Genomic DNA, 23,340 nt, shown 5'->3' on the forward strand with positions numbered 1-23,340 from the left:
TTAATAAAGTAGCCAATTTATTTTATTCTTCTTACTATGAATAACACTTTAAAGTGCATAACATTTTAATCTGTTTTATACAGAATTTAATCCACATAATGTGCAAACATTAAGGATTTGTTTGTATGAATTCGGCAGGTTGTACATTCAATCTATATACAAGGCACATAGTAAAAAATCTTTAAGTGATTTTGTAAAACAGAACGTAAAATTTAAAATTTACAAACATAATTGCACTTAAATTATTCAATCATTTGCTGATATAACTACTTATCATAAACACATCTTGGCACAAATTTTTATGTACATATAAATTAAAATAATTTTTATTAAATTATTTATAAATATTATAATATCTTGATTCCTAAATTATTCCTAAATTACATAAATAATACTATAATTTACGATTAAGATTACTCTTAGGGATGTTACATTAAGTAGTAAAAAAGTAATTAATTAGAGCAAAACTGGATTTTAAAGGACACTTATAATAGTAGTTTACTGCATAAAGATGTAAGGAGTGAAAAAGTGTTAAGGACAAAAGTAAATTTAAGGCCAAGGCTCGTAGAAGGGCCAAAAATTCTACGATTGCCGTTAACACTATTTACGCGAGTTGCGTACACTATTTTACCTACGACAGTGTTTAAATTACTAAAAATCACTACTCATAACTTCTAAGAGAGGTTATGTTTTCGGTTTTAACCTAGCATTGCCACTGACAGTGATGCAACGAAACATTGTACACTAATTGCACCACTCAGCAATTTAATTGGCTTGAACAGCTGATTAGTTGTAGTTTGAATCATTACAATTTTACATCTTCTCTCATTGGTCCGTTACCCGTGTTGTTATGATTAAAACTACGCTGTTATGAAAGTAAACAATGCTGTTATGAGATACTTATCAATTCTAAGAACTATACTGAAACGGCTACTTTAAAAAACGGTCGTAGGTAAAATTATTTTACAGCATTTCCAATATTTGAACAAATTTAAAGAAAATCCCATTTGTTGCATAAACTGAAATATTTTATGATAAAGTATTAATTATCCTTCATACAAAACACTAGCATATCATAAATAAAAAAAATGTATTAAGTATTTAGATATACATAAACTCAAAATTTACAAAGCAATATTTATGCTGGTTTGCTGGATTTGTATTATCATAGACTAACCAACACAAGTAGACTTCTCATCCCATTGTAAATTTTGAAGCTCGTTTTTCATGACTAGTTCATATACGCCACACTAGGCGCCAGTGTCGACGAAATTTTGTTTCTATTATTTTAGGGTTAATTTCTTGATTTGTGCTTTACTGTTTGGTTAAATAACTAGGGGACAATTTATTGTTTATGATTAGATCGTATTATTTGGCTAAACGAGGTTTTAAATGTCTGTATTAACGGGAAACAAATTGTAAACAAAACACAACCTCTACATAAACCGTATACAGAACTAACAATAAAATTGTCTTCAGCTGTTCCATTAGGATGAGAAATCTACTAAGGGAGTATGTTTTATCTATGGTATTATTATCATATTCATAGAAAGGGCCTACTAATTTTACAATATAATTTTCAAAAGCTTTCAAGTATTGTATTCAGGACATCAACAAAAGTCATCATTATTGTCAGTCAGTTAGAAAATTATCGCTTTAGCAGCATTGTTAGCACCATTACAAATTTAACAAGCATAATTTTTCAATGGTCAATTGTTTGTTGTAAAAAATATACATAATATCTGAATAAACTAAAAATATTTGGTATTTCAAATATATTTACACTTTGCAATCTATAGTTTACCAACATTTGGAAACCACTAAAATACTTAACTATACCAGTGAAATAAAATTATTGAGGATTTAATTTGTAACTTTAAAAAAATTCTATAGAGTTTTAATTGGAAAAAGGATAGAGTTTTGATTTTTAAAAATGTATGTGTAAACATTTAAATAATGTAGTCCTACACATGATAAACCTCTGGCATTAATGTCTTATCACTGCAACCACCCTTTCGCTTGTTACTCTGTCTATATGGGACTTTTACTATAGCAACTATCACTGTCTTTATAACTGCACAGTTCAGTGATTGTGATAAGAAGTTGAATTTGAACAAATCAGTTATAAATCATAATAAATTGCAAAATCAACTTTAAACCTTGACTTAGCCTCAGTTAACCTATAAAACTGCTAAAATATAACTTTGAGCATCAAAATTACTAAAAAAACTACCAATATTGACAAAAGCACCTCCGTAACAAATTAACGTAACTAATATTTGCTTCTCTGTCGCCTGCGGAGGGTGTAGCAGCGGCCGGAGCAGACGTAGGCCACGGGGATGAGCAGAAGGCAGACGACAGCCAGCATGAGAGGGGGAAAGTACGGGGGGTAGGCTAGGGGAAGGGGAAGTGAGTCAGGCAGTTGCAGCCCGTGATACGCCAGCGCCGCTGAGCCATTTGGAGACGGACATGGAAGCTGTACGATAATATCTTGTCTCTGAACCTGCAATGAAAATATGCATTAACTGCATTATAGCAATTATAATCAATAATGTTAATGCTAGAAGTAGCTGTAAATCCTTTAGGTCCAATGGCTTTTATAATTTATTTATTTCATTTCCTTGTAGCAACTACAAATATTAAATACCGGATTGCAATTCTTCTAAAAAAATTACAGTTTCATTGAAATATGATTATCCTAAATTGTTTAGGATGATCATAGTAGCTTCTACAATATTGTCTGTGTTAAAAGTTACTACTACATGCATAACACCAAATGAACAGTGAACTGAATAAGTGTATTGCAAGGAATAGCTAACTAAAGTTGAACGCTGCTAGATCAAAAAACCTCCCTTGACGAAAACCTGAGTAAACTTTTGAACTCCATGAATTGTAATATTATTTATTTACATCTATTTTAAACAGTTTTCCCCTTTTCTCTTATAATAACAAAACATCTATAATTTGATTTTTTTTTTATTTCCACACACATTAAGGTTAGGTTAAAATTTGTCCCTAAATGTACACAGTTTCACTAAAACTAGTGAGCAACAAACTATTATAAAAGTTCTACTTATCTAATCTAGAATCAGTTGTTTTTACTGCACAAAGACATAAACCTTATATTGCAGAATTAAAGTACCTAACAAGTACAGGGATTACACACCTGGTTCTTTTTACAAATGTGCTGAGCGGAGCTGGCAATCACTGCTTCCTGAGCATACTCTCGACCAGCGAGTGGCGCTAAGATCCAGCGGGCCGGGCTGAGGACAGCCAGGTGGGGGGAGAGGGGAGGAAGATCCCACCGGAGCACCGGGAATCCGGAGACAAGCGAGAGACAAAGAATAAGTAGACAAGAGAGAAGGGAAGCACTGAGACGGCCCGGACAGAGATAACCTAGCAGTGTGGTGAGACTCTGTAGTGTGCACAGGGCTACCAACATGTATCCTAGAAATAAAATAAAAAAGTCAAACTAACACAGAGCTACCAACATATATCTTGGAAAACAGTCAACAGTTTTAACAACAAGGCCACAAACATGTAACCTAAAAATTGGTGAAACTACAGTTTTTGTATAGTGTCTAGACCAGTGGAATTTACAATGTAGGAATCTCAAACGCTATTAAAGGAATGTGGTCGAGCTCATTAACTTTTTGTGTCACTTTTATTCTCAGAAAAAGTTCAAATGAAATACTAAGAGTATGACTTCATCAAAGATCTATACAACAACACCCAAAGGTACATAATATAAGGCGAATCTGATTGAAGAATGAGTGTCGAATGACTGTGATGACAAATTTGTTACTGACAAAAATCAGCTGGTTCCTTATCCAAAACCAGAAAGCCAAACAATTAAGAACAGCTAGGCTTTCAAACTTATCTCAGAATCAAATCGGCAACCATCTGATTATTTGGGAACACTATACTTGTATACTCATAACCCATTGATTACTTTCAGACAAAGTACTACCAGAGATTTACACATAATTCTACTGATTACCATTCTCCATAAAGTAATTCTTGTCGTAATGTACTGACCAATATAAACATAGAAGCCGTCAGGTGCAGGTCCTTGGTTGTACAGTCCTGTCATGGCGTAGGCTGGAATAATAAACCCAAGCCACAGCAGTAGAGATGGAGGCACACTGACTAGAGTCTGTGGACATTTGTACAAATGTTCTTATAATCTTTCAACAAATGTTATATTAAAATCATAACAGTATCTAATGAGTAAAACTATGCTGGAATGGTTTTTTTTATATACTCAACTATACCAACCAGGGGCGCCTGCAGAAAGATTTTTTTCAGCGGTTGGCGGCCTCTTCTACCTTGCATTTGCCTGTCTACATGGGCCACTGAGGCCTGTGCAAGGAACGTACCCAGCATAGCAAGATGACTAAAATAGGACTCCATTTACAGCTTGAATGACTTCAATTCAAAGACTAAACTGGTCGCTGGTCGCAATTCAGGAGATTGCCATAAGCAGGCATTCAAGTTACACCATTTTCCATAACTTCTAACCTCCTCCTTTACCTTCTGCGGATGCCCACTAACACTAGGTTTAAGTTAAAACAATACTCACTGCAACTATAATATAGAGAGTTCTAGAGTAGAGGTTATCTTTGACATCGCTCTCGGCTGCCAGCCGGTCCATGTCGTGAGTCCTAGCAATCGCCACCACAGGAAGTAGAGCAGCTCCAACAACACACAGCATCGTGTAGTGGTAGCCAAGCCTGCAAGCACACATTAAGTTAAGAAAAGGTTTTTTTAGGAATTTACGACTTTTATATCACACAAAGACAATTATGTTAATTACCATGGTAAGGATTTTCCTTGGTAATTTTATGCCAGTATTCAAAAATAATTTTGGTCATATGGATGCCGCAGCTGGCTCAAATGAAGTGCAATGTGGAAGTCCAGTTTTTTGATAGTTTTACCTAGTTACTGGGGCCGTATACTGGCAATAACACAACGGATGTTTGCTCCCAAATCCACCAATGGACTATTTTTAGTGAGGATAGTTCAGTAACACAACACGACTATGCCAATAAACCACAAACGCTGGAAGATTTGGGAACATATATCCGTAATGTGATTGCCAGTATACCGCCCAACTACTGGCTAACGTGATCGAAAACCGGACTTCCAGAATGCACTTTATTCAAGTGAACCGCAGCACCTTTATGCCCAAAATGATTAGTTCACTACCAGAGGTCTCACAAAGCCCCTCATACAAAGGTGTGACGGCTGGTACGCAACGTAACCAACAATTGAATAAGATTAAAAAGTTGAATCTTTCTTTTTCCTTTGAGACATAACGAACCTGTCAGCCTGTAGAAGTAAGGGGTCAGAACTGGGCAAATCCCAGAACACAGCACCGACGATAAGAGACAACGTGCAAGCCAGCAGTAGGTGTGAGATCCAACGGCACAGACTGCTCGGCTGGCAGTAGACTGTCTGGCGTCTGTGACAAAGAACCTCGTTAATGTATGTAGAAGACGACTCAATTAACTAGCTACACGAGAGGTTATAATGCTTCTCTAAAAATCAGAGGGTTGGTTCATCCTGAGAGAGAAGTCAGTTTTTAATGGTTCAAAACTGTCTGTTCAAATGTTCAAACATAGCAATGTGAAAAATACAAATCTCCCTTATTTTCATGTAAACCACAGTTACTTCCTTCTCCTCAACCAACAGCAACCAACGCTACAGCATGAATTCAAATATAGCAATTTACTGTGCTACCCCAGCAAAATATATAGTTTTCTGTCGTATTCTATGTTACAGCCTTAATCTCATTATTAGACTTACAAGAGTATGGCAATGAATTGTTTGAAGATGTTGGCAGGCCTGGTTTTCCCTGGGAGTGCCTGCGGCGGACCTGGGTCAGACAGAGGCTCCTGTCTGCGTCTGAACAACTCCGCTAACTGCTCGATGCGCTGACTAGATTCTAGCATTGCTTCTGCCGACAGGTCATCCAAGGTCACCAAGTCCACTGAAACATAGAAAAATTTATTTTTAATCGGAGTTTTGTGAAGTTTAGCATATCTGTAAGTAAAGCATGTGTAAGAAACTAATTGTCACAATTATATATAATAACTGTCTATGACCACTGACCAGTATACTTTAGAATGCATTATTTCCGCCAAAACACATAGACTATAATACAACAAATAGATATAATCCGGCATAACCTCGCTTTTTCTTAAAGAAAGCAACACAAATTGGTTCGCAATTTCTTAATAAATTACCAACAAATCAAACGAATATACATACAAAGGTATTTAGAAATTTAGTAAGAAAATATCTCCAAGATAAATTTTGTTATTCGATAGAAGATTCCTTTTTCTAGCTCTATCAATCCATCCAATAATGTTTACTACAAAAATAATTTCCAATGTTCTATGTTATTTATTTGGAAAACATCAGTTGGTTCTATAGATGGGATGTCTACTACATGCAGTATCCAAAACTTAATGATTGTATGAAATAAATAGATAACATTTATTTATAATTTCTTCTCTGAGTAGTAAGCCAAAAGTAGTTGACAAATCTTATTGTTATTAATATACTTTATGATTTCACCCTAAAACAAATTAAACTCACAGTAATAGTCAGAATAATTCTGGTACGGTCAGAGTAGTTCTAGAAAAAAGATGAGCCAAATAACTGAAAAAATCTTCTTCATATTTAACGATTTCACCCAAAATCACTGAAACTCACGGTAGTAGTCTGAAGGGTTCTTGTATGCAGGGCAAGGGTAGTCCGCTGTGGAGAAGTAGGGAAGCATGTCTCTACGACGACCTGAGTACATGAGTCTACCACTAGACAGCAGCACTACGCGGGAGACCATCGTAAATATCTCGTAGGTGGGCGGCTGTAGCGTCAGAATAACGATGCGGCCGGACAACCCACCTGTGGTGTTTACAATCAATTGTTAAAACTGACATAACATTTCATTGTCTACACTTACTTGTAGTTGGCGTATTAATCTTCTTAAATGTAAGTTATCAGACTTTAGGTTAAAAAAATTGTATGATGCGAAATTGTATTTAAATTGCCAACAATATTTGGACACTTATTATACATAGTTTTAAGGAGCATGAAAAAGGTTTAAAATAAAGTTCTTAAATTAAAGAAGCTGGAATGAATCACATGTCGCTTGTAGTTGTTCAACACTGTGTCAAACAATACTAGTTTCAGTAGTTTCAGTTTATAACCAAGTGGTGGTCTCTGAACAAAAAGAAATACTGCATAAGACAAGGAATAATTTATTTCTGATCAAACAACATTGTTAAAAAGATTAAAATACCACCAAGCATTGATCAGTCATCAGATACAAATATGAAATTTAGCAATCATTCTGGTAAGGTGACAAAGCGAAGGTTGTAAACTCGTTTCTCTATACTAAAACTGAGACAAAAAGATAAATAATAAAATTTAGATACTAAAGTTTGGTGAAGTTTTCAACCTAAACTTTTACTTATTGTGCATACTAACACCATTAGGACGTATTTTTTTAAGTCTTTTGTTAAAAACAGTCCAAACCATGGTTGTTGTACCATCCAAAACTGTCTTTTTGTTAGATATCATTATAATTGCCCAGTGACGAATAACATCAGGGTACACAATCGACCAAGGCTGGGATCGAACCAGCAACCCTCAGGCTAGAAGGCGAGCACTACATCGACTCGGCTACCCAGACGTACACTACAACTCACCAGTGCCTCCACCTGCCCACTGTCGTAGAAACTCGACCAGGAAGAATGTGTCGAAGATGTCCATATGAGCGGTCGGTCGGTCCAGCAGAAGAATCTCCGTGTTGGCGATGAGATGACACGCCAAGTTGAGTCTTTGCAGCTCGGAGGCTGTGAGAGAAGATACCTTAGTGTCCAACACCTGGGCGAGGCCTAGCTCCTCTATCAGCAGACCCATCTATGGAGAGAAGACAAGGGCGTAAGACAAAGTCTGAGAAGCGGAATAAGTTCTAACAAAGAAACCTTGTTTTATCTATTAACTTCAATAGCTAATAAAGTAATGCTAATTTTGTTATAAGTACGGTAGATAATTTAGTTTGGTTAACTCTTTTGAGTCAAAATTTACCAGTTTGTTTACCATAATTAGAGTTATTCCATAATGAAAAAATATTTTATTAATTGTCTCTACGAATAGGGTTAGAGTTTTCTACTTTCTCGGTGCTCCGAGTTACCTTGAAGTTTCCTACAAAATTTGAAGCAAATCTCAGAATAATGGTGCAGACCCAAGTACCTCAACATTTTAAGATTTTGAAAGACTACACAGGAATTGTAAAAATTGAAAAATTAACTTCTGTAAGCTCAAACCTCACTTCGATGGTAAAGCTGAAAATCTAACTTTTCCATAAGAAATCTAATAAATTACGGGACAGTTGAAAACAACTGGTATGGACTAAACTTTTAAGGTTAAAAATGTTCTTATGATTTAACTTACTCTAAAAACAGCTGATGAGATCAAGTTTTACAATCTAATTCAAACCTCAGCTAAAAGACGGTAGGAATGAAGCCAAGAGCTTGACTTAATAAAGACAAAATAAAGATTAAATCTGAAGATTAAATGTGCTTATTTTAGCGTCCTCTACCTCAACTAGCTAGCACTAAATTATGATTAAAACGTCAATAAATGTTATCAATCATTCCTATTAAGATGAAATAAAATACACACTCTAAAATTACATTAATACACAAATCAGATACTTACTTGTTCTTGTACAGAAACTTTTTGTACGTTTATGTACGGAGGCCGACGAAGGATGGAGTAGAAAGCTAGTGTCTGCGCGACACTCAGGTTCGGAGCAAGGACAAAGTCTGCTCGGACATATGCAGCCCGTCGCCGCAGAGAACTCTGCGTAAGCTTTTGTCCGTTCAGGATTATATGAGCTATCCTGGCGTTGGCATGTCCCATTAGTCCGTCCAATAGCGCTTTGCCTTCTGGTGCTAAGCATAAAGTTTATTTTTAAAGATTTTCTTCTTTCAAAAACGAGAATACTTGGTATAATGTATAATGTAACAATTTCTTTTGTGACAATAAGTTAGACTAATTATTTTTATTCCACCTAAAAAAACCATTTCATGCATAACATGCAAGCATGAAGCAGAAACTTTATCCCTTACTGTGCTTTAAAATCACATGTTAACTAAAAGAATATAGGCCAGTAAAATTAGATCAAAATAATACATTTTGAGGAATTAATTCCCAGCAAGCTGGAAATCGTTTTAATACCTTCATTTGGTCCTAAATAAGTGTAATCTAAGTTTGCACCGTTCTATGAGGTGAGCTTACATTATGGCAGCCTAAAATAAATTAAATTTCAGTACTTTTTTCAGTTTTTCCGAGTAGCTCAAAAACAGTGTGTCGGACGCAAATAACGTCCTTTTAATATCAAAGAGGATTAAATTCTGCGTAATTTGAGTATATACATATCCAAATTCGGTTAAGTAGTATAGCCAAAATCTTAAGTTTTATATATATATATTTTTCGTTTCATTGCATTTTACATTCTGCGACTTTCCAGAACCCCATACTATCTTTGAATGAGAAACACACCCGTGACTATTTCTTCTTTATACGAAGTAAGAGTGGGGAAAACAGCTGATCAAGTATTCCCAGCTGTTTGCAGTTGTATAGTACAACAATATCATTGCTAAGTGGCTGCCATCAGTTACTTTGGAAGTGATGTTGTGTATACGACGCATCTTATTGCAAACGACATCATATTACTGACCTCCATTAGAAAAAATGTATATAATGAAGGTTGTAGAGTATAATATAACACATTAAAAAGGTATTTTAATTGAAAATTTCATGTATTTTTAACCGACTTCCCCACTACCAACAAAAGGAGGAGGTTCTCAATTTGTTTGTGGCGATGTTTTTTTTTCTATGTATGTTCACCAATTTCTCTGTGATTCTTTTACCGATCAGTGTGGTTCCACCACCAAAATAACCAGGAGAGTTTCTATTTGGTATTTTTTTACAAAAATAAATTATGAAAGACTTAATTTTGCATAAACCCAATTTCTCTTGGCTGCACATCCTCCGAAAATGTGAGGATTTATCTCAAGCTGCGGTGGATTGTCAAAGAGATTGTCCTCACCTGGTTCTGCTTCTACGGTGTTCGGTATGTGGGACACACCCTCATCTTGAAACTGCTGAATTTAAGCATGACTGACCATGGCAGCTAAGGCAAATTGTTGAGCATTCCATGTCTACTTTACGGCAGCTGCACTTTCCTGTACACCCTTTTGTACATCTGCATGACACTACTTAAGGATTTAAATTTGAGCTGGATTCTTTGTGTTTATGTTTGGGAGTAAGCCATGTTCCGTCATCATCCAACCCCAGTTGAGCAGATCCACTGGTCTATCATACCAGCTCTGTATTTGGTGGCAAACTCGTAGAATGTGTTGGGTGGCGGCTGCATTTGTTAGTGGTAGAGAATCTATATATTGAAAGTTAACTTTGAAATAGATTTTGAGAATATATCATAACGAATATTGTCCAGTGAGATGTTATTGGCTTTAGATAAACAAACAGTTGACCTGCTAAAATTAGGCCCTCCGGATGAGCATCTGTATGGTGGAAACCCTTAACAGCCCCCTGCAACGTGTTCTTCTCAAGGAGTTTTATGATCTTCACCTTCCCTTGGCGATAGAATGCAGATGGTATTTCACCCACTGATTGCATATAGGAACGGAAGGTTCTCTTTGACATGAGAAGAGAAGTTGAAATGCCTGGGAGAGCAAAACATGTTTTAAGAGGTAAGAGGTTATGGTAAGAGGTCTCTTTCCAGATTTCCTGAGGTAAAGGTTTGAGGAATTTGGTGCTTTGGTGGTTAATAGGACCAATAGATCTTTGTCCTATCCAATTATTATGGCTTTCGCAAAGTTCTAAGCCACTTGAATGGCCACTTGTTATGGTGTTGACTATGAGAATATCAGCATCCTCAAGAGCTTGTCTGACATCAAGCCCCTGGTCCACTAATTTCTCACTCAGCATTGAGCTAAGCCGTCCTTTGTTGTTGTAGTTAGAGAGAAATTGTTCTTTCAGCATGGTTGCAGTCATCATTTTAGTGAAAATTACGTTTGCCAAGGATTGCTTGCTTATTATTATTCCTTGTAGTTTCACAGAAGTTGAGGCCTCAACATGTAACGGTCTATCACAGATTAAATACTCAGGATCGTTCATGTCTGAACATGTTAAACACATCTTAACACACACACATCTTAATATCATAAAGATAACAGATCACTTCGTTGGAACACTTGTTTGAACGAATACAAATATTGGTAAACGCCCCCAATTATTTTTTAACAACGTCGTATTCACAACATCACTTCCAAAGTAACTGATGACAGCCCTGTTGTACTATACAACTGCAAACAGCTGGGAATACTTGATCAGTTGTTTTCCCCACTCTTACTTCGTGTAAAGAAGGAAATAGTCACGGGTGTGTTTCTCATTCAAAGATAGTATGGGGTTCTGGAAAGTCGCAGAATGTAAAATGCAATGACACGAAATAAAATATATATTTAAAACTTAAGATTTTGGCTATCACTTATCCGAATTTGGATATTTATATACTCATTTTACGCATAATTTAATCCTCTTTGATATTAAAAGGACATTTTTTGCGTCCGACACACTGTTTTTGAGCTACTCGGAAACAACTGAAAAAAGTACTGAAATTTAATTTATTTTAGGCTGCCATAATGAAAGCTCACCTCATAGAACGGTGCAAACTCAGATTACACTTATTTGGGACCAAATGAAGGTATTAAAACGATTTCCAGCTTGCTGGGAATTAATTCCTAGAAAAACTCTTATTTGACTGGCCTAATACTAAACCAAAGGAATTTGTGGATTTCTTTTACACACCGGTCCTATTTTATTATAAACTAAAATTTAACGTAATTAGTAAGTAAATACGTAGATTAATTTTTAAAACATGAACCATCTGAACTACATGAATTAATCGGTGATTTCAATTATGCCTTGTTATGATTTTACTTTACCATCTTATGGACTTGAATTCAAATGTGAAATTTTTTTAAACATTGGTGATCACACAATAATGGGTAAAAAGAAGCAAAGTGCCTCATTTGGACAACAAACAAAGAATCCACCCATCCTGTTATCTTCAACCCGAGCCATCCAAAGTTTTAGGAGGGCCTCTTCCATCTAAATTTGCAACAAAAAGATTAACTCATGAGTTTCACATCAGACCCAACTGAGTCAGGGTTCTTCCCTTAATCTACCCTACTGCCGTTTGGTCTGGGAGATGATGTCTTAGACTGCTTGGCCATTAAGCCCTAACCGCCCACCACAGTAAATAACATTGGTCAAACGAAAGAAGTATAGTAATTTTAAAGGTAGACCTACTTGACTCTTTAGCACGAGTCAGGCATCACTTTAATTCATTTTTATTGAGCTATACTTGCATTGATAGCTGTAAATGGAAGTTTGTGTTGTACTAGTTTTGCATATGATGTATCAGTCTTAAGATCTCAAAGGTTTCAAATTTCCAGTGAGCGTTCAGCTTACCTGTAGTGGCCATAACTGCTAGAATTTCCCCTCCTCTGACTTCAAAAGAAACACCCTGAAGAAGAGGTTCTTTCTTTGGCCCTTCCACATCCATTCCTCTAACCTGCAGAAGAAGAACATAGTTTAGTGAATTGAAAATGAAAACGTTTCAGTTTGTAATAACCTAATGCTACATTTCCTCAAATTGTTCACACAGAATTTCTCGATGTTTTTGGCCAAACTGTTCGAATTAAGGTCAAATAACATGAGTTAGAACTTCCAGAGCTGTACATTTAAGCTGTATGTCTTTGGAAACTGCAAGTAGCCTTCACATCTTATCATAAAATCTGAGTCAGTTTTGATGTGAGCTTTATCACGTAAATTTTGATTATGCTGATGTTGACTACACACTATTCTCTTAATTCAGGGTAAATTTAAGAGTGTACACTCATTTACTATGATACAAGAGGAAAGGCAAATAGCAACTGTTAAAAAAAATGTCATACCGCTAAGTCAGGAATTCGCCATTGTAGAATAAACGTTGCAGTTTAGTTGTATGGCATAGGTACTGTAGTGTATACTTTAATACTTTTCATTGAAATTGCGACCATACAAAGGAGGTATTTTAAGCCAAGTATGAATGAAGATGAGTGTAGGAGGAGTGGCGCGATATTGTAATCTTGTTAGTGACTAAGGCCGACATATTCCTTAGACACAACTGTTAATTAATAGCCCATACAGCTAATGGAAACTAAGGGACCTACAGTTTATAGTGGAATCCGAACCACATTTTTGATTTGGTATTAATGAATTGGTCTATTTATCAGGATAGTACTGCGGATAGTCTTAGTCCTCACTAGTGCGGACGTTAATCCACACCACGGAGTATCGCATCCACAGTGCATACATATAGTAACATCCACGGTCGATCATCATTGGTTATCGTTTTGACAATATAGGCCTAGTATTTTAAATAGAACAGTTGCAATATTAGTGATTGAGCCTTACCTGAAGGTGCGGATACTGTCCATTGTACAGTTCTCCCCTGTTGACTTGGAAGGAGAGGGTGGTTGGTTCCCGATGAGTCAGGGGGATGCTGAGAACAGACGACGGCCTTCCCACCACGGCCACTGAGGCTGGTCTACCCCCTCTGTGGACAAGTTGAGTATGAACTGTTGCATCTCTTGTGTCTTGTTTTTGTGTTTTTTTTGTTCCACCTTCATATCCTACGACGCTAGACACTAGCCAATGATTTGCACATTTTTTCAGGCTAGTACTAGAGGGTTGTTGATAAATTTGTTGGTGATTGAGGAGATTTGAATCCAAGACCCCACAGAGCAAAGCCCCACTAGTGCTCTACTCCTAAACCAGATCCAACCCCGTTTTGTAACACTTAAATGAGATTTTAACCGGAATGTAAATGGAAATTGAGGTTGAAATGAAGAAGATGAATAGCTTTTTAATGGCTAAAATCAGCTGGTTTTACAGCCACAAATAAATTCACAATGTTTACATTTGCACTATTTACATGTAATTGTTACCAACATTCTAGGACTTTTTATAATATTGAGTTACATTTAGTTAGATACAATGACTACTGAACAAATCAAGAACAAGGCAACTGACAAAAACAAAAGGTAACTTAATGTAAGTCATTTGTTTGTCAAAAATGTTGATAGGATTATATTATTTTATTTTATCCTGCTAACTTGTTGAATTGAACCAACGTAATTTTATAAAACAACAAGGTGTAGTTAATGTTGTTTCTACAATCAATGGTAGCTATCATAGCTATCATTGAATATAATTTTGCAATGTATAATATCATAGAATAGCTAATGTGTATTCCAAAGTAAATTTACAGATTATTCCCTTTTTATGTCCTCACCTGTGATGATCAAACAAAGCAAGTTATACTATAATCAAAAAACACAATTTTTCACAAATAATATTTTTTTCCAATTATCTAGTGTATGTGAATCCAATCAAATATATGTAGTTGAATATGCTGATTGAATATCTAAATGTACACCTCCTTGACTTGTTGCAGAAATGAACGCTTCTTTGATAGATATTTGCCCTTGGCTGACTCCGCTAACGATGAGAACTACTTCCCTGGCAAGACAACCACCCAACCGGAACATTGCAGTGTTAATGGAATTAGACATAGTACAACTTTAAATGGGAAGTATTAAACAATAGAACAAGTTTACAGATTAAACCATTTTAACCATAACTGAAGAAAAACCAATATGCCTACAGCACTTTGTCTTAAAATATAAACATTTGGTAAAACACAGATTCAAATATATTAGATGCAATAAATAAACCATTAAATAAGATTTAAAAAATTCTATGCAATGGACGTTATAAAGTTTATTTTGAATTCAAAGCGAAAATTGATTGTAATTAAAAAGTTAAAACTAGGAATATAAACTGTAAAGATAATTTACGGTTCACTAATTTTGAAGTACCGTATACTTAAATAATATATACCATACTTTAAAAATTCCTTAACATTTTTACTGTCCATGTTATGGGTTTACACTACCGGTATCAAAATTAACTAGTAAATGGTTCAAAAGATAACATTATACAGTATTAAGTGACCAAAGATTTAATATTGAAATTTTCATGTTTGTACCTCATACTGTATTTGATTTTATCACATAATCTTTAGGCTATGATAAAAATTATTTTGCCAACTGGGTCATTTTAGTTTGAAACAAGGCTATCAAAAAAGTCATTCCACACTCATCTCCACTATGACACTATTGTGTCAACAACGAATCCAATTTTATCCATAGGCTATCCTTTAATCCTGACCTTTATATAAAGATTCAACTTAAGTCAATCTCCCAGTATAAGTTTCCAATTTAGCAACAATCACACCTCAGTTCATAGCCTCCTCTAACACAAGGCTGAGGCTAGACAAACGTGGCAACACCCCTGTCAAGTCAAAACCAAACAGCTGTTGCACTATATTATAATGGAGAGAATAGGTAATGTTTATGTTTACACTTTTGTTAAACATCGCAATAGGCATGACGTTGCGACGTTGTCACACACCAACATAGCGGCCTTGTTTAAGAGGAGACTTGTTTAGGAGGTGGCTCAGTTACATTTAAAAGCAAAAAAAAAACAACTTATACCGTCCAAATAGGTAACTGTCATATCACAAAAGCAAACCTGAGCCTATAAAAATGAATTACAATGTGAAAAAAACATATCCCAAACATACTTGTGATGGTGCATCAGTAGGTGAGCTGGAGAGCCGATCTCGTTGTAGGGGTGTTGTTGGGGCATGAGGAGGGAGGGGTGACGGAGGTCGTGTATACTGCGGCGGTGCTCTGGCGGAGCAGGGGACCTCATCAGTGCCTCGGCGGAGAGTAGGTTAGCCTCACTGATACTCTTGCCTCTTCCCCCTGCCATGCCTGGCGCTCTTGGTAGAGTGGGCTAAGAAGGATAAAATGTATATGAAGATACAGATTCTTTTATGGTTTACTTACTCCTATGACCATCTATAATATAGAAGGGTTTTGGCCTTGCTATCTTTTCTGGTTGTATGCCTCATCTACTTCCGCTCCTGCTCTTGCGATAATATTTATAGTATATTAAATCGTGAAGATGTCACTGAACAGCTATTTTTGGTTTAGTAGACTAATTCATGTCAAAGCCAACATCGCAGCTCAGTAGTAGAATCTTGGGCTGGTATTGCAGACATTGCTGGTTTTAGAACAGCTGACTGTGATATTTTATCAACACAGTCCCCAAAATAAATTGAAAAAAAAATTTAACACGAGTTTTTTTATTAAGTGTTTTGCTCACCTGATGGTAAGGTATGTTGCGGAAGTCAGGGTTGCTCTGTGTACGCAGGTAGTAGTTGGTTGTTCTCTTGTCATTTCGGGACGTTGTCCCCCCGTCTTCACTAGAGTCGTAGCCGCTGGAGCCGTCCCGGGGGTTGCGGGGGCCCCCACCATTAGGGGGAAACACCCTTGGAAGGCCAAACTTGAGGTATGTGTACATGTTGGAACCCAGGGGTGACCTGGAATATTCAAGCACTTCTGTGACTAAATCAATACCAGTGGCTCGAAGGGACATACGTCCCTAAAAAGCTCAAATGTAAAACAAATTATTGTATTATTTAAACAAACTCAGAATAAAATTATCCATGTGTCAGGATAGATATCTCGGTACAACATATATTTGGTGTAAAAAACAGTTTGTTGTTTGTCTTTGCTCTTGTTGATGTTATTTTTTATAAACAATTTGGTATAATCGTAGCCTAAATTAACATAGTCTCAAAAAGTAAAAGAGAAAATAAAATGTTGTCAGCAGGTCACCTTGTGAGTTGTCCATTAAACTGTATTCTATTAAAATAAAAATTGCCTACTGCTAGTCCATATGTGGGGTGTTTACTTCAGTATCCAAAAATGCTCAAACAAATAATACTGAGTTTGTCCATGAGCAATATGGTTTAAGTTGAATTGATTTAACCTTATTAATTTTAATATAAGAGAAAAGTTGGTCAATACAGTTAGAATAAGCAGCTGACATCACCAGACAGCAAGGCTTCTGTATCCAGCGACTCGTAATAATATGATTCTTTTGTTTATAATCCACGTGAACTCACTTTGGTCCGTAGCGTGGATGACTAAGGATAGACTGGACGGTTGACTCTCTCAGCTGGAAATTACCGTAAGGTAGTGGTGACTTCTCACTCGACCCCAGAGCCGAATCTGTGAAGTCCGAGTTGAGATTTTGCCTGAAAAAAAACAACTGATTTTTATCTATATAATTATCTGTAATTACCTAACTACTAGATTTTTGTGCATTTCAGCTACCTTACCAAAATTATAGACTAGAGGCTTACCAGGCGTGCAGGTCCACTGAGGCAGAGGGTATCATCCCTGCAGATAGTGGTGGTGGTCTGTTGATGAGGTCTGAGGTGGCCACGGCCTCTCCCGCCACACTGTACCTCCGCTCTAACCCCCCTTAGATTGTAGAGCTAGTTATTGTCTACCACCTACCTGTATATAGACCAGGCGTGTAGGTCCTCTGAGGCGGAGGGTACCATCCCTGCAGATGGTGGTGGGGGTCTGTTGATGATGTCTGAGGTGGCTACAGCCTCCCCTGCCACACTGTACCTCCGCTCTAACCCCTCTTAGATTGTAGCGCTAGTTATTGTCTACCACCTACCTGTATATAGACCAAGCGTGCAGGTCCTCTGAGGCGGAGGGTACCATCCCTGCAGATGGTGGTGGGGGTCTGTTGATGAGGTCTGAGGTGGCCACGGCCTCTCCCGCCACACTGTACCTCCGCTCTAACCCCCCTTAGATTGTAGAGCTAGTTATTGTCTACCACCTACCTGTATATAGACCAAGCGTGCAGGTCCTCTGAGGCGGAGGGTACCATCCCTGCAGATGGTGGTGGGGGTCTGTTGATGAGGTCTGAGGTGGCTACAGCCTCCCCTGCCACACTGTACCTCCGCTCTAACCCCTCTTAGATTGTAGCGCTAGTTATTGTCTACCACCTACCTGTATATAGACCAAGCGTGCAGGTCCTCTGAGGCAGAAGGTACCATCCCTGCAGATGGAGGTGGGGGTCTGTTGATGAGGTCTGAGGTAGCCACAGCCTCCCCTGCCACACTGTACCTCCGCTCTAACGCCCGTAGATTGTAGAGCTTGTTATTATCTACCACCTACCTGTATATAGACCAAGCGTGCAGGTCCTCTGAGGCAGAGGGCACCATCCCTGCAGATGGTGGTGGGGGTCTGTTGATGAGGTCTGAGGTGGCCACAGCCTCCCCCGCCACACTGTACCTCCGCTCTAGCTCCCATAGCTCCTTGTGCTTGTTCCCCTTTACCATCTCACGGGACACCATTGAGCCGCTAGCTCCTGTAACAAATGAATGATTAGTTTTTCATATTGAATGCACTATGTAGGTCTCTATTGTCCAAAATTTGAAAACACAGTATTGCCTCTGCTAAGATAATAAATAAATCAATCATTCTTCTACGTTCTAAACTGTGCCATGCAACATGGGGTCAGGTGTAAAACCCGAAAATAAAAAATAATACAGTATTTTTAAGAGGGAAGAGGTGGAAAGTATAATGTAGGGAAGCATTAGCATTAGCAAAAAAAATGTCTAGGACATAAGAGGTTCTTACGAAAAATGAGGCCCAGGCCGTTGCCACTACAGTGTAAATTACTTTAGTTACTGGTTTGGATGAGATACGTCTGCACATATTTTTTCAACCCCCTTCTCCTTGTAAAGTAAAACTAAATCCCCCTCCACACCCTTAACCCATCTCATTTGCAGACAAATAAATAGTCCAATCAGCTGTATTTTTATTAAAATAATCTCCTAACCAATATTAACAAAATTACTAACAACTTAAAAACTTCATAAGAGGACCACGGCTTTGACATTTCAAGAAATTTGGAGGGACGAATTTCAAGCGAAATGATACACAATCGTCCCCCAATTTGTTCCGCGGGACATTAGATGCAGCAGCGTCCTCGCAGTCAAGGTCCGGCCCGTGGACCACGGCGAGAATTGAGGAACCACGGGGAGTGCATAGAGTAAGGAGGTGAGTTACATGCGAACTTTGTACTCTATGGATGACAGGTCAGACAAGCAGAACATAAAACAAGGTTCAGTTTTAATTGTCTTGAAATTAAGTTAATAAAAGATAAAGATATTATTTTATTACCATATCTCAAAGTTTATTCCAAACAGTGTTGCCAAATGTGGGTATTTTACTATATTGCTAGCTTTACTGGCCTTTTGGAGATTTAAAAATTTAATGTAATTTTTTTTAAGAGGTTGGCGGCCTCTTTTAACCTTGCATTTGCCAGTCCACATAGAATAAGAGCCCGTGCGTGGATCGTTTACAGCAAAACAAGGAAAAACACATTGTAACCATTGCACCACATTGTTTACATTGTAAGGAAAAAGAAATAGTAAAGGCAAAAAATTTATTTCACTTCTGTTAATTCCAAATTCGTTTTCTAATCAAAGGGAGTAAACAAATTAACTTTAACGTAACCGCAACCTCGTCATTAATCCAACACATTCATACTTCCTGCGATTACCAGGAGTAGGACAAGGTTCTGCATCACTTTTAGGGGATTTCTTGCAATCACCAAATTTGTAAATAGTGAATTAGTGACTTGATCGTCTTATTTGTGGAACCAAATTCAGATAGCCACAAGGCCAAATAATAAATTATTTGACGAAGTAGATTGCAGCAATACTTAGACAAATAAAAAGGGCGTCTTTTATTTTGTTGACCTCTTCAGTTCTTGATTTTCAATTAGTTCCGACTTTCGGATGGATAAGAAAACACTATAACTCAGCTTATTTTGTTGAATAAAATATGATTAGTGGATCCAAAATGTCTTGCATAGACAATAAGGCTATTACAAAACTTCCAAACCAAAATTAAACCATTCTTCTGTTATTTGATCAGCAATTCAAGGACTCATGCAATAATCCTTCCTTCTGTACGACTGAAAATGTCATCAATTCTGAAGTGTAAGACGCGTAACGGTGCGAGGACGTATAAAGGACGAAACAGAATGGACGACAGGTGACGGAATCAATGTAGGCCTCTTTTACGAGCTAGATGTGAATCAGGGCCAAATTAGACCCGGGGTGTAAATAACGGGTGTTGGAAGAATGTTGACCCGGAGACCCGAAAATACGGGCACTTGACACAGTGCGTGTGATAGTGTGCTCGAACTAATATTATACAGGGTGATTTGTACTCAGTGTGACAAAAATTTTTTGGTGTAAGTACAAAGTAAATGAAGTGTGATGATGCATATCAAATGTTCCAAGTCTAAAAATTAGCTTCCCAAAAAATTATTTTATGTTTTTCAAAAATAACCATGTTTTTAAACTTAATACAGCGATTTATCAATTACCTGTATATGGATTTGAGTAGATAATGTCATTTTCGTGTTCTACGTTAAATTTTGAACAAGAATAATAGAAAATGACGCAGGATCAGTTGTAAAAACTCCATTGTAAATAGATTCAAAGATAAAAATTAAGATGTTCGATAAACATTTGAAAAACAATAGTCTATTGCATTTTTCACACCCTGTATACAACAAAGTGTCGGAATATGTTAAAAACTGCGCCATTTTATAAGCTTTCCAACGATATGCTACACTATTGAGGTTTATGTCTCCTTATGTACGCTTTAATGGTTTGAAGACTACAAAGCATGGTGTCTTTAACATTTAAAACATAGAAAGCCGGCATGTATTAAGCAAAAGTTGTATTTTTGATTCAGCTTGAACAGTAAAAACAGTAAAAAAGTTCCCTGTTTTCTGGTATTCAAACCACTAAAACAAACAAAAAAATATCTAAACCTCAATAGTGTAGCATATGGTTGGAAAGCTTATAAAATGGCGCAGTTTTTAACATATTCCGACACTTTCTTGTATACAGGGTGTGAAAAATGCAATGGACCATTGTTTTTAAAATTTTTATCAAATATCTTAATTTTTATCTTTGAATCGATTTACAATGAAGTTTTTACAACTGATCCTCCGTAATTTTCCATTATTCTTGTTCAAAATTTAATGTAGAACACGAAAATGACATTATCTACTCAAATCCATATACAGGTAATTGATAAATCGCTGTATTAAGTTTAAAAGCATGGTTATTTTTGAAAAACATAAAATAATTATTTGGGACGCTAATTTTGAGACTTGGAACATTTGATTTGCATCATCACACTTCATTTACTTTGTACTTACATCAAAAAAATTGTGTCACACTGAGTACAATTCACCCTGTATAAGTTTTTAACTCAGTGGTTTTGATCTTAAGTCTAGTGGGAGATGAAGATAAATGAAGTGAGGTGCTAAAGTAGGATACTCATATTATTTACATTTTTCATTTGAGATGGGGACGCTACCTACGTGCGTATTTTAACCCAAATATGAGTGAAGGATGAGTGTAGAATGGTGTGAGATGATCTGTGTAGCTTTGTTACTGACTAAGATAAGCGGTTTCATTAGTCAGGATCATTTATTTAAAGCCCAATGATCAGGAACAGCTGGGACCAGTTCCGAACCATAACAAAGCTACTGACTTTTCTCAGGATCAAACCGGCGACCTTTTGATTACAAACACATTTTCAAAATATATAACGACCAAAATGTTAAACTGTCTAAGTGGTTGTAAGAGGTGAAGATACAGGTACTTATATTTGACAATCAAACCATCAATTATTGAGATGAGGACGCCACCCAGGTGCGTATTTTAACCCAAATATGAGTGAAGTATGAGTATAGAATGGAGTGAGACGATCTTTGTAGCTTTGAGATCAGCTGTTTAATCAGCCAAGATCATTGATTTAAAGCCCAATGATCAGGAACACCTGGGTCCAGTTTCAAATTTTCTAATTGTTAAGGATGATAAATCTATGAGTATGCTTGCCCAAATTGATAGTAAACAACGAGACGCTCTGCACAGGACATACACAGGAATAATCTAACATTAAAACATTTAAATTGCTCAATGAGGAAAATAAATAATGTATAATCTGTGCTATAACTCATCATTTGACGTTTTACTAATTGCGCAATGAATCCTACTAGTTAAATCAGCTGTCCAATCAGCTGGCTAGCAATAACCGCAGGACCATTCAACTGGTTCTAACAACTGACTCATGGCATCTGACACCTGGTTTGTAGCATTTGTAGGTGGCAACACAATATATAGTGCCATAGATTAATACACGACTAAATATTTTATATACGATATAACGTAGGGCTTCGAACTTGTGGCGTAGTGCCATTATGTAGCACTATTGCTGAAGCGTTCCCCTACACTTCAAATTGAAATTTGTTGTTTAAATCATAATATAAACGCAGGGTAGATTATAGACACTAATACCATTTCGTCGTTGACCTATTCATTGTTGATACCAAACAAAATATCGTTATTTTATAGTAAAAAGACCTGGTTTTGGACAGGTCTTATAAAAACAGATTACAATAAGGTTAGGTAAAAAATAATACAAATATAACAAAACTATAAGTAATGTATCCTGAAATAATATAAATATTCAGTCACATTTAAGTCTAACCGGACAAACACACACACAGACACATACTCACGCACACATGCATAATATGAAGAGAAGTTACTTGCAGTATCTAAAGTCAATGATGCACAATGTGCATATTTACTGCGTCATGAGGACGTAAACAACCTTAATTGACTTTGAATACAAGATTACTTCTCATAGAATAGTCAAATCCGAAGCTTATTAACGACGAGCGTATTATAGGCTACTCGGGGCTTTGAATGCGCTGATGCACGATGTCGACTTAAATCTTCTCTATCATCTTGGGATGACTTTCTCGTTTTCGTTTAACTATTTTGTTACCAGACAAAGCCATAACTCATATGAGTGCATCGTTTTACTTGGCAAAAAATAGGTGGTGAAAATTGTGTGGTTTGACATGGCAAAATGTATTATTTTAAGGTCCTGAAGGTCGATTTGCCTTGAAGGAATCCAAAACTGGGACGAAACCTTATCTACTACAAGGACAAGTCAAGGCTGTAACGGAAAATTCGGTAACCTTTCTTAAAATTACGGATCTTATGTTACAGAAACAACAATACGGGAAGAATAGTAACGTGAAGTTCACAAAAATAACAAGAGGAAATATGAAAACCATGTCAGTAGAGAAAGCCAAGCTAATGAATCGTCGAATCCGCTACAAGGTGTTGTTGTAATTGGTGACTTGAAC

General features: G+C 36.7%; 1 protein-coding gene across 2 annotated transcripts in view; it reads right to left on the reverse strand.

Moving 5' to 3' along the window:
- Positions 1-23,340, reverse strand: part of LOC128994906 (ATP-binding cassette sub-family G member 8-like) — a 60,558-nt gene continuing 37,218 nt past the window's right edge. Inside the window, exons 2-16 of one of the 2 annotated variants that reach the window (XM_054419736.1) lie at positions 18,261-18,453; positions 17,189-17,320; positions 16,384-16,600; positions 15,797-16,011; positions 13,564-13,705; positions 12,577-12,679; positions 8,734-8,969; positions 7,719-7,932; positions 6,721-6,912; positions 5,809-5,992; positions 5,324-5,464; positions 4,583-4,733; positions 4,039-4,156; positions 3,167-3,447; positions 1-2,503 (exon numbers count right to left, since the gene is read on the reverse strand). In XM_054419736.1, the coding sequence (XP_054275711.1) occupies positions 2,273-2,503; positions 3,167-3,447; positions 4,039-4,156; positions 4,583-4,733; positions 5,324-5,464; positions 5,809-5,992; positions 6,721-6,912; positions 7,719-7,932; positions 8,734-8,969; positions 12,577-12,679; positions 13,564-13,705; positions 15,797-16,011; positions 16,384-16,600; positions 17,189-17,320; positions 18,261-18,439 (2,736 nt within the window). In that variant the 5' untranslated portion in view covers positions 18,440-18,453 and the 3' untranslated portion in view covers positions 1-2,272. Of the gene's footprint in view, positions 2,504-3,166; positions 3,448-4,038; positions 4,157-4,582; positions 4,734-5,323; positions 5,465-5,808; positions 5,993-6,720; positions 6,913-7,718; positions 7,933-8,733; positions 8,970-12,576; positions 12,680-13,563; positions 13,706-15,796; positions 16,012-16,383; positions 16,601-17,188; positions 17,321-17,754; positions 17,850-18,260; positions 18,454-23,340 lie in introns of those variants that run through there. The other variant, XM_054419737.1, reaches the window with a different exon arrangement.

This window comes from Macrosteles quadrilineatus, unplaced genomic scaffold, assembly GCF_028750875.1.
Source record: "Macrosteles quadrilineatus isolate MER2022 unplaced genomic scaffold, UCM_ALF_1.0 Scaffold_5__1_contigs__length_97177068, whole genome shotgun sequence".
Taxonomy (NCBI): domain Eukaryota; kingdom Metazoa; phylum Arthropoda; class Insecta; order Hemiptera; family Cicadellidae; genus Macrosteles; species Macrosteles quadrilineatus.